Consider the following 9,512-nt stretch of genomic DNA (forward strand, 5'->3'; position numbering starts at 1 on the left):
TCATTTCACACGCATTTCAGAGCTCAATTGAGTAGTTTATGCTACTATTTCTCTTGTTTCGTGGATTTCGTCCTTTACTTGTGATTTTGTAGGAATATGAAGATTTCAGTGGAAAATAAGCCGAATCCGTCCCTAAGTACTTAGCATTGCATTTGACATGGATTATTGACTCGAGGAATCAGCTTGGTGCGCGTTTCAAGGCCTAAAGATAGCAAAAGCAAGGGTGCGTACGAGTTTAACAAGCAAAGAAGCATTTCACGATATTGCAGCCTCGTTCAGATGGCTATATCTCGAGTTATATAGCAGATAATCAAGTGATTCCAATTGGAGGTGAAAGCTTATCCTCTTAGCTTTCCAACGCCACGTAGAACGCCTGATTTGACTAAGTAATGAAGAAATGGCAGCTGTTTTAAGATCGGTGCGCGCTGCAGGAATCGTCAGAATACAATTCTGTTCAGCACCTTTGGTCGATCGACTGGCCATAGTGGTCGATCGACCACTCCACGGGTCTGACGCAAAATAAAAGATCGAGAATTCCAAAGCCCATTGTGATCAGGTTTAGGAATAAAAGTTACGCAGGATTATTTCTATAGAATGTATCCTTAGTTTTCAGAAGAAGGATGGAGTTTTTGATCATCAAGTTCTACAGATACATTAGTTTAGATTATTTCCGTTAATAAAGTCTCTAGTTTCGCATTCGGTTTTCGATCTTCTCCTTTCAATTCCTTTACACGGTAACTTCTGTTCCTTTATTCAGTTTTACTGCTTTCCTTCGTAGTATAAGAATTGCTAGGTTAGATCTCCCGAAACCAAATTTATCGTTTTATGTTAATTGTTCATTTTATTAATTCAAGTATGAATTCGTTAGCTTTAATTGTTGATTTTGTTGCTTCCATTATTTCTAGTATGAGTAGCTAAGTACCCTTTGCTAAGATGTAGGAGATCTATGGCGTAGATGGCATAAATTATAGGCGATTTTGATTCACGGCATGGTCGATCGACCGGTATCCATGGTCGATCGACTGGTTACGCGTCTGGTTTTGCTTTGTTTGTTTCATTAAGTGCTTATTCTTTCAGCGAGACCGAAAGGAGACTTGATAGATGCTTAAACTTGACCATCCCATAGATCGAGAGATAGGAATGGACAATAATTAACGAATTAAAACGACTAAATTGTTAAGATCGAGAGATAACGCGATTTAGTTTGCATTAGGAATCATTAATCAAGAACGAGAGTTAGCATTAATGAGACTTAGGGAATAGTAGCATAGGCCGAGAGGTAGCTACTATTTAACATGGACCGAGAGGACTCGTTTTCCCCCATCCTTCGCGACCGTATTTCGAAGTTACCTAGGATTATGTGCCATCGTAGCTATAGTGAACCGACCGTCTTAGCATTTCTTTTATCATAGTTTACACCTTTTGCAACTTTTATTTATTTATTTAATTTATGTTATTAGTTTTAGAATTTAATCACATCAATACCCCCACAACTGTTACCCGACAGACTAAAATATATAGCAACTATTATCTCCCTACTTCCCTGCGGATCGACCCTTACTACCGCTTTCTAGTTGTAGTTTGGTATTATAAATATTATTTTTGGTACTCACAACGACGGGTATCAGTTATCGTGGTTTATTTTGGTCTGATGTATGTGTTTTGCCGGTTCACGAACCGGCAGCCGGTCTGCCGGTAAAACACACGCCCCTCTTTTCTATTTTTTCGATTTTCCTTCTTGGATTTTTGACCTCGCTACCGGTGGACCAACCGGCTGCCGGTCCATCGGCAAATCACTCTCCTCCCTTTGAAATTTTCCCATACCAGGTGTGTCCTGCCGGTGAGCCGGCTGCCGGCCTACCGGCAGAACACAACTCCACTCATAAATCAACTTCTCAATACTCAAGGCGTGAGTGCTCTGCCGGTGAGCCGGCTGCCGGCCTACCGGAAAAACACTCCTCTTCACCAGTTTTGCAAGTTTCTTCAAGTCTTCAAGTGTGTCCAGCCGGTGGGTCGGCTGCCGGCCTGCCGGCAAAACACACTCCTCATTATCAAATCTTCGTGTTTTCATCTTTACCAGGTGTGTCCTGCCGGTGAGCCGGCTGCCGGCCTACCGGCAAAACACAACAATACTTCAATTTTCAACAATTTGATTTGGCCTCGCTACCGGTAGGGGCACCGGCTGCCGGCCTACCGGCAGGGCACTACACTCAGCTCTTTTCACTTTGTTTTCTTCCAACTTGCTCAATTTTCTTTAACTCGGGATTCGAGCTTTTTCATTGACCCCGGGATTCTTGTTTTCCACAGCTACGCCGACGCATGATGTCGGGATTTCGGGTCAACGAAAATAATGCTTGTTTTCTTCAAAAGTGATCTCCGTCACCAATCCAAATAGACAAAGTATGATTCCAAATCTCTCACTACTAGTCTAAAATGCAAGCTATATACAAAGATGCATGGGTTGCCTCCCATGTAGCGCCCTTGTTTTATGTCGTAGGCTCGACCAAGTAAACAAGCCAACAATTTTCACGGTGAGGACGAAAAAGCTTAATGGACTAGAAAGGTTTCAAGGATCTTCATTTCCTTTTGGACGGGATTGCCAACGTGATAGTGCTTTAATCTTTGACCGTTTACTTTAAAAGTTCGGTCTCCTTAGCTTATTTCAACCGCCCCATGAGGGAAAGATCGGACAACGGTGAAGGGTCCGGTCCACTTCGACCTCAACTTTCCGGAAAAGAACTTCAAGCGGGTATCATATAGAAGAACCAATTCACCTTCCTTGAACTCTCTCCTAATTATGCACTTGTCGTGAAATCTTTTCGTCCTTTCTTTGTACAACTTAGCATTCTCATAGGCTTCTAGCCTAAATTCCTCCAATTCATTCAAATCAAGAAGTCTTTTCTCACCGGCCGTCTTCAAGTCATAGTTGAGATGCTTGATGGCCCAATATGCCTTGTGTTCAAGTTCCACCGGCAAATGACAATCCTTGCCATACACCAATCGGAATGGTGAGGTACCGATCGATGTTTTGAAGGCCGTCCGGTAAGCCCACAAAGCATCATCAATCTTCAAGGACCAATCCTTTCTTGACTTGTTCACGGTTCTCTCAAGTATAGTCTTCAACTCTCGGTTGGAAATCTCGGCTTGCCCATTAGCTTGAGGATGGTAGGCAAGACTCTTCCTTTGTTGCACACCATACTTTTTCAACAAAGCTTCCAATGCTCTTTCTCCGAAATGCGTACCACGATCGCTAATGAGGACTCTCGGGACCCCAAACCTTGGAAAAATGATCTTTTGAAGTAGCTTGATCACTTCCTTAGCATCACAAGTCTTGGTCGGGATCGCCTCAACCCATTTGCTTACATAGTCGACCACCACGAGTATGTACTCATTTCCAAACGATGATGGGAAGGGACCTTGATAATCTATCCCCCACACATTAAAAAGCTCAACCTCAAGCATGAAATTCATTGGCATTTCATGTTTCCTTGTGATATTTCCACTCCTTTGACATTTATCACATCCTTTAACATAAAAGGCAATGTCACGGAATAGAGAGGGCCAAAAGAAACCGCATTGAAGTACTTTAGTGGCCGTTTTCTTGGAACTTGCATAGCCACCACAAGGTAAGTCATGGCAATGGCTCATTATGGAGGTAGCTTCCTCTCTTGGAACACACCTTCTTTTCATACCATCGGCACAAGACTTATACAAACATGGGTCATCCCAATAATAGTGTTTCACATCATGAAAGAACTTCTTCTTCTTGTGGGAGTCATAGTCATGAGGAATTATCCCGGAGACCAAATAATTGACAATATCCGCATACCACGGTGCTTCACCCGAGCTTAGGGACAACAAGTGGTCATCGGGCAAATAATCATTGATAGGGAGCCCATTGTCAACATTGAGGTTGATTAGCCGGGATAAATGATCGGCCACCACATTTTCAACTCCTTTCTTATCCCTAATCTCCATGTCAAACTCTTGGAGAAGTAATATCCACCTAATCAACTGAGGCTTGGACTCCTTCTTGATGAGCAAGTGTCTCAAGGCAACATGATCGGTGAACACTATAACCTTAGCTCCCACCAAGTAGGTCCGGAACTTCTCCATTGCAAAAACCACGGCCAAGAGCTCCTTTTCCGTTGTTAAGTAATTTGTTTGAGCATCATCAAGAGTTTTGCTTGCATAATGAATTGCATGCACCTTTCCATCCTTCCTTTGGCCTAAAACCGCGCCCAAGGCATGATCGCTCACATCACACATTAACTCAAACGGTAAGCTCCAATCCGGAGGTTGTATAATCGGAGCACTTGTCAAGGCTTCCTTCAACCTATTAAAAGCATCAAGACATCGGTTAGAGAACACGAAAGGAGTATCTTTGGCTAACAACTCGGTCAAAGGTCTCGCAATCTTAGAGAAGTCCTTGATGAAGCGGCGGTAAAAGCCCGCATGTCCAAGGAAACTTCTCACCCCCTTAACATTGGTGGGAGGTGGGAGACTAGCAATGACCTCTATCTTAGCCTTATCAACTTCTATTCCACGGTTGGACACTATGTGTCCCAACACAACACCTTCTTGTACCATGAAATGGCACTTCTCCCAATTAAGTACAAGGTGAGACTCTTGACATTTGATCAAAACTTTCTCCAAATTCATTAAACAACTTTCAAAACTTTTCCCAACAACCGAGAAATCATCCATGAAAACTTCCATTTCTTGTTCAATGAAATCAGAGAAAATTGACATCATAGCTCTTTGAAAGGTAGAGGGAGCGTTACATAGCCCAAATGGCATCCTCCTATATGCATAGGTGCCGAATGGACAAGTAAAGGTGGTCTTTTCTTGGTCACTTGGATGGATAGGGATTTGGAAAAATCCCGAATAGCCATCCAAGAAGCAAAAATAGTTGTGTTGAGCTAATCTTTCTAGCATGTGATCCATGAACGGTAAGGGAAAATGATCCTTCCGGGTGGATTTGTTCAACTTCCTATAGTCCACACACATTCTCCACCCGGTTACCGTCCTTGTAGGAATCAATTCATTCTTGTCATTTCGCACTACCGTCATGCCTCCTTTTTTAGGAACTACATGAACCGAGCTTACCCACCTACTATCCGAGATAGGATAGATAATGCCGACATCAAGTAGCTTGAGGACCTCTTTCCTCACAACCTCTTTCATTATGGGGTTAAGCCTTCTTTGTGGCTCAATGGAGGATGCATCCTCATTTTCAAGTAGAATTTTATGAGTACACAAAGAGGGACTAATCCCTTTGAGGTCACCAATCGTGTACCCAAGGACACCCTTAAACCTTTTAAGCAAAGAAATTAGTTTTGAGGTTTGGGTGTCATCAAGTGCACTATTGATGATGACGGGATAGGTGGAATCATCACCTAGAAATTCATATTTCAAAGAAGAGGGAAGAGGTTTAAGTTCAACCGTAGGAGGAGGCGTGGAACTCTCCTCCTTCTTACTGACTTCCAACACTTCAAACTTGGGAGCTTGTTCATGAATTGGAGCCGAATCCAACATCCATACATATGCAAGAGTCTCAACATCTTTGTCATCGACCTCATACCCACTAACAAGACAAGTCTCCAAAGGATCCATAGAGGAAGCTTTTGGGTCATGCTCCTCCATGGGATTCTCAAGAATTTCTACAATGCAACAAGTGTCACCTAGAGATGGAGCTTCCATGGACTTGTGGAGTTCAAATTCCACTCTATCTTCACCCACTTGCAAAGATAGCTTGCCACTCTTTACATCGATCATAGCTCCACCGGTAGCAAGACAAGGTCGCCCCAAAATAATAGGCACATTGTAATCCTCGGGCATATCCATAACAAAGAAATCACATGGTATAACAAGCTTTCCAACAACCAAGGGTACATCTTCAATCACACCAATGGAAAATTTAACCGACCGATCGGCTAGTTGAAGTGAAACTCTAGTTGGTTTCAAATCTCCCAAATCAAGCCTCTTGAAGATTGAAAGTGGCATGAGGCTCACACTAGCCCCCAAATCACACAATGCTCTTTTAATATCCACCCCTTGGATAGAACAAGGAATTGAGAAGCTACCCGGATCTTCTAACTTGTTCGGGAGCTTGTTGGTGTGAGTAAGAATAGCACTACATTCCTTAGAGAGGTTGATGGTTTGCACCTCTCCATTCTTCTTTTTCAAAGTGAAAAGTTCCTTAAGAAACTTGCCATAAGATGGGATTTCGGTAATCATATCAAGAAAAGGAATAGTGACATTCATTCCCTTCAAGATCTCAACAAACTTCTCATATTTCTTTTCAATTCTAAGCCTTGCAAGCCTTTGTGGAAAGGGTACCGGTGCTACATACTCCCTTGGTGGTGGAGTACATTCTTTGGCCTTAGTTGCAATAGGCTCATATTGCTTTGGAGGATCAACCATCTCCACCTCCTTAGACTTCTCCACCCTAACCTCACCTTCTTCCACAACTTCAACCGGGTGTTCTTTCACAACTTCACTAGACACCCTCTTCCTCTTCCACTTAGGAGACTTCTCAATCTCCTCCAATTGCTTTCCACTCCTCAAAAATACCGCATTCATCTCCCTTGGGTTAACCGTATTACCCGGAAACTTCCCCGGATTTTGGGCCAATTGCCCCAATTGTTGAGAAATTTGTGCTACATGAGTTTCCGTAGCCTTTTGGGATGCCCGAATTTCATCATTAACCCGGTTTTGGGAGGCAATGTGGTTATCAAGCTTTGAGTCGGATTTTTGATTTGCAATAACCAATTGTTCAAAGGCTTGTTCCCAAGATGGTTTTTGAGGAGTTTGGAAGTTTTGGTTTTGTGGTTGGAAGTTTTGGTTTTTTTGTTGATTGAAATTTTGTCCCTTGAAACCCCCAAATGGTTGTTGGTGTTGGGTGACAAATTGTTTCCCTTGAAAACCGGGTGGGATTTGTCTTTGGAATTGAGAGTTTTGATTGAACCTTTGCTGTTGTTGAGGTTGGGAAGTGGTTGGATTTTGAATGTTTTGTGAAGCATAAGATAAGAAAGGGTGAGTTCTTTTTCCATTGACAAATTGGTTGTTGTTACTATTGTTGAACCCTTGCCTTGCACTAGTTGATTCCCAAACTCCATTTGCTTGCTCGTAGCATTCCTCTTGGAGGGGTGCAATCAAGGGACACCCAATGGGAGTGTGCCCTTGTTCACCACACAACTCACACGACAAGACTTGCCTCATATCGGATCCTTTAGGTTTTGAATTTAGCAAAGCAACTTGTTGGGTGAGTTCATCTAGCATACCCTTAACCTCCACATTCAAAACCGAATTACAATCCTTGCTCTTGCCCTTTCTCATTTGCCTATCACTTCCCCATTCCATAGTTCTTGAGGCCATCTCCTCAATTAGTTCCTTTGCCGCCTTATGCCCCAAAATGTCTAAGGCACCTTTCCCCGATCCCGCATCCAATGAAAGCCTAAGGTCTTGAGTCAACCCTTTGTAAAAGTTGTTCACTAGCTCGGCCTCGGAGATGCCATGGTGAGGGCATAACCGTTGGAGCTTCTTATACCGTTCCCATGCCTCATATAAAGTCTCATCCTCTTCTTGAGTAAAGCTTTGTAGTTCACTCTTGACTTTGGCCGTTCTTGAGGGTGGGAAATATTTGTTTAAAAACGCCGAGGCCAACTCATCCCATGTTTTGAAGGAATCCGGGTCACAATTCTTCAACCAATCCTTGGCCGAACCCCTAAGAGAACGGGGGAACAACCTAAGGTGAACCGCGTCGTCGGAGACCCCATTTGACTTGTACATATCACAATTTTCAAGGAAATCATTTAGATGATAATTTGGGTTCTCCAAGGGACCTCCTCCAAATTGGTTGTCTTGAACAAGGTTGAGCAAGGCATTTTTAATCTCAAAGTTATTAGCTTGAATTCTTGGCCTTTGGATGCTTGGATTTACTATGTGCTTAGGAGCCATAGTCTCTCTTATCGGAACCGGATCACCCATGATGTTAGGTTCTTCTTCTAAAACCCCAAAAGGATTTTCAAACACTTCGGTGGCTTCTTGGTGATTAACTTCTTCAATAGGTGGTATATCAAGTAAACCCCTTCTTCTTAATGAATTAAGTCTTCTTGTCGTGGCTTCAATTTCGCGGTCAAGTTGATATGTTGGTTGACCTCTTCTTCGTCGCCTACTCATGCAAAAGACCTAAGCACTTGAAAGAAAGGATTAGTAACAAAGGACTTAGTCTAAACTAGAACAAAAACGATTAATATCAAGCCGTACTCCCCGGCAACGGCGCCAAAAACTCGATGGTCTCAAGTTAAACCTCGCAAGTGCACGATTTTATCGTTGTACACTTTAAAGGGTTGATCCCACAAGGAGTAGGTGGAGTACTAATCGTTCTAATTCACAAGCTTAGCTAAGTCGATAAATAACAATTGATGGAGGTAACAAACTAGCACTAAACTAACAAATTTAAAGACCTTAAACTAGACAAGATAAGAACAAGCTAAAAGATAAGGGATAGATCAAATAAAGAGAAGGACTAGAACTCGGTTCTCCCACGAATATAAGTAATTCCACATACTAATCGTCTCGGCTAATCAAAAGGGGTAGAAAGGTAAGGGGGAGATGACTCTAATTCGCCTAGAACCTCCCTTCCGGTCTCGCAATAGGACACTAGCTACTCCGACTAACCCCCCTCCCGGGTTCGAAAGCCGGTATCCCTAACTCAAAACCCGACAACCCAAAGAACATGCATTTTCCTAAGGAGGTCAAGTAAATGGTCAAGGTCATTAAGCCCTCATCATATTCCGGGTCATCCCACTCCTCCTTCCGGAGGTCGATTTCAAACGCTAGTCTAGGGGCACCCTCCCTCGGTTCTCCCTTCCGGTCTCAACCTTAGTTGGTGACAAGGTCAAATTTCGGGTATCCAATTTACAACCTAACCAACTCCCGTTGGTGGACAAGGGTCACAAGTTGACACTACCCAAAACCCAAACCTTAAACATGCAAATTCCTCTAAACTACCCTCACCAATTTCCCCCACAAATTAGCCTTAATGATAATTAGTTAGTGAAATTACCCATATCGGGTCAAACCGAGTCCTAGAAGGAGACTACTCACTAATCATGTTTTTAAAGGCAAAATGAACAATAAAGATAGAGTCTTTAAGCATAAACATGGTGAGAGGATGAATTCTACTTCTAAACATGCAACAATCCAACAATAATTATAAAGAAAGATGTTTTAATCTAATAACAAGGATGAACAAACTGAAAGACACAATCTTTAACACAATCAACTCAAAGATTAAGTCTTTGAGGACAACTAGCAAAAGATGAACAAAGGAAAGAGAATTAATGAAAAGATGAACAATGAAAAGATGAACAATGGTGAAAACAACAATAATCAAACAACAAGGATGCCAATTTAATCAACAAAAATCAAACAAACTTGAAGGAAAAAGCAAATGTAAACAAATGAAAATAAGGAGAGAAATAATACCAATCAAATAGCAAGAA

At 42.3% G+C, this 9,512-nt stretch overlaps 1 protein-coding gene and 1 non-coding gene across 2 annotated transcripts; one reads left to right on the forward strand and one right to left on the reverse strand.

Annotated features, from left to right (window-relative positions):
• Positions 1-2,652: 2,652 nt before the first annotated feature.
• On the reverse strand, positions 2,653-7,992 carry LOC141616887 (uncharacterized). The gene is made up of 3 exons (XM_074434044.1): positions 7,060-7,992; positions 5,009-6,741; positions 2,653-4,336 (listed from the first exon to the last, which is right to left on the reverse strand). The coding sequence occupies exons 1-3, from the start codon at positions 7,990-7,992 to the stop codon at positions 2,653-2,655; spliced, it is 4,350 nt and encodes a 1,449-aa protein (XP_074290145.1).
• On the forward strand, positions 7,514-7,620 carry LOC141624978 (small nucleolar RNA R71). Its single transcript, XR_012534779.1, has one exon. It is a non-coding gene; the product is annotated as a small nucleolar RNA R71 (small nucleolar RNA).
• Positions 7,993-9,512: the final 1,520 nt, after the last annotated feature.

This window comes from Silene latifolia, chromosome X (assembly GCF_048544455.1).
Source record: "Silene latifolia isolate original U9 population chromosome X, ASM4854445v1, whole genome shotgun sequence".
Taxonomy (NCBI): Eukaryota; Viridiplantae; Streptophyta; class Magnoliopsida; order Caryophyllales; family Caryophyllaceae; genus Silene; species Silene latifolia.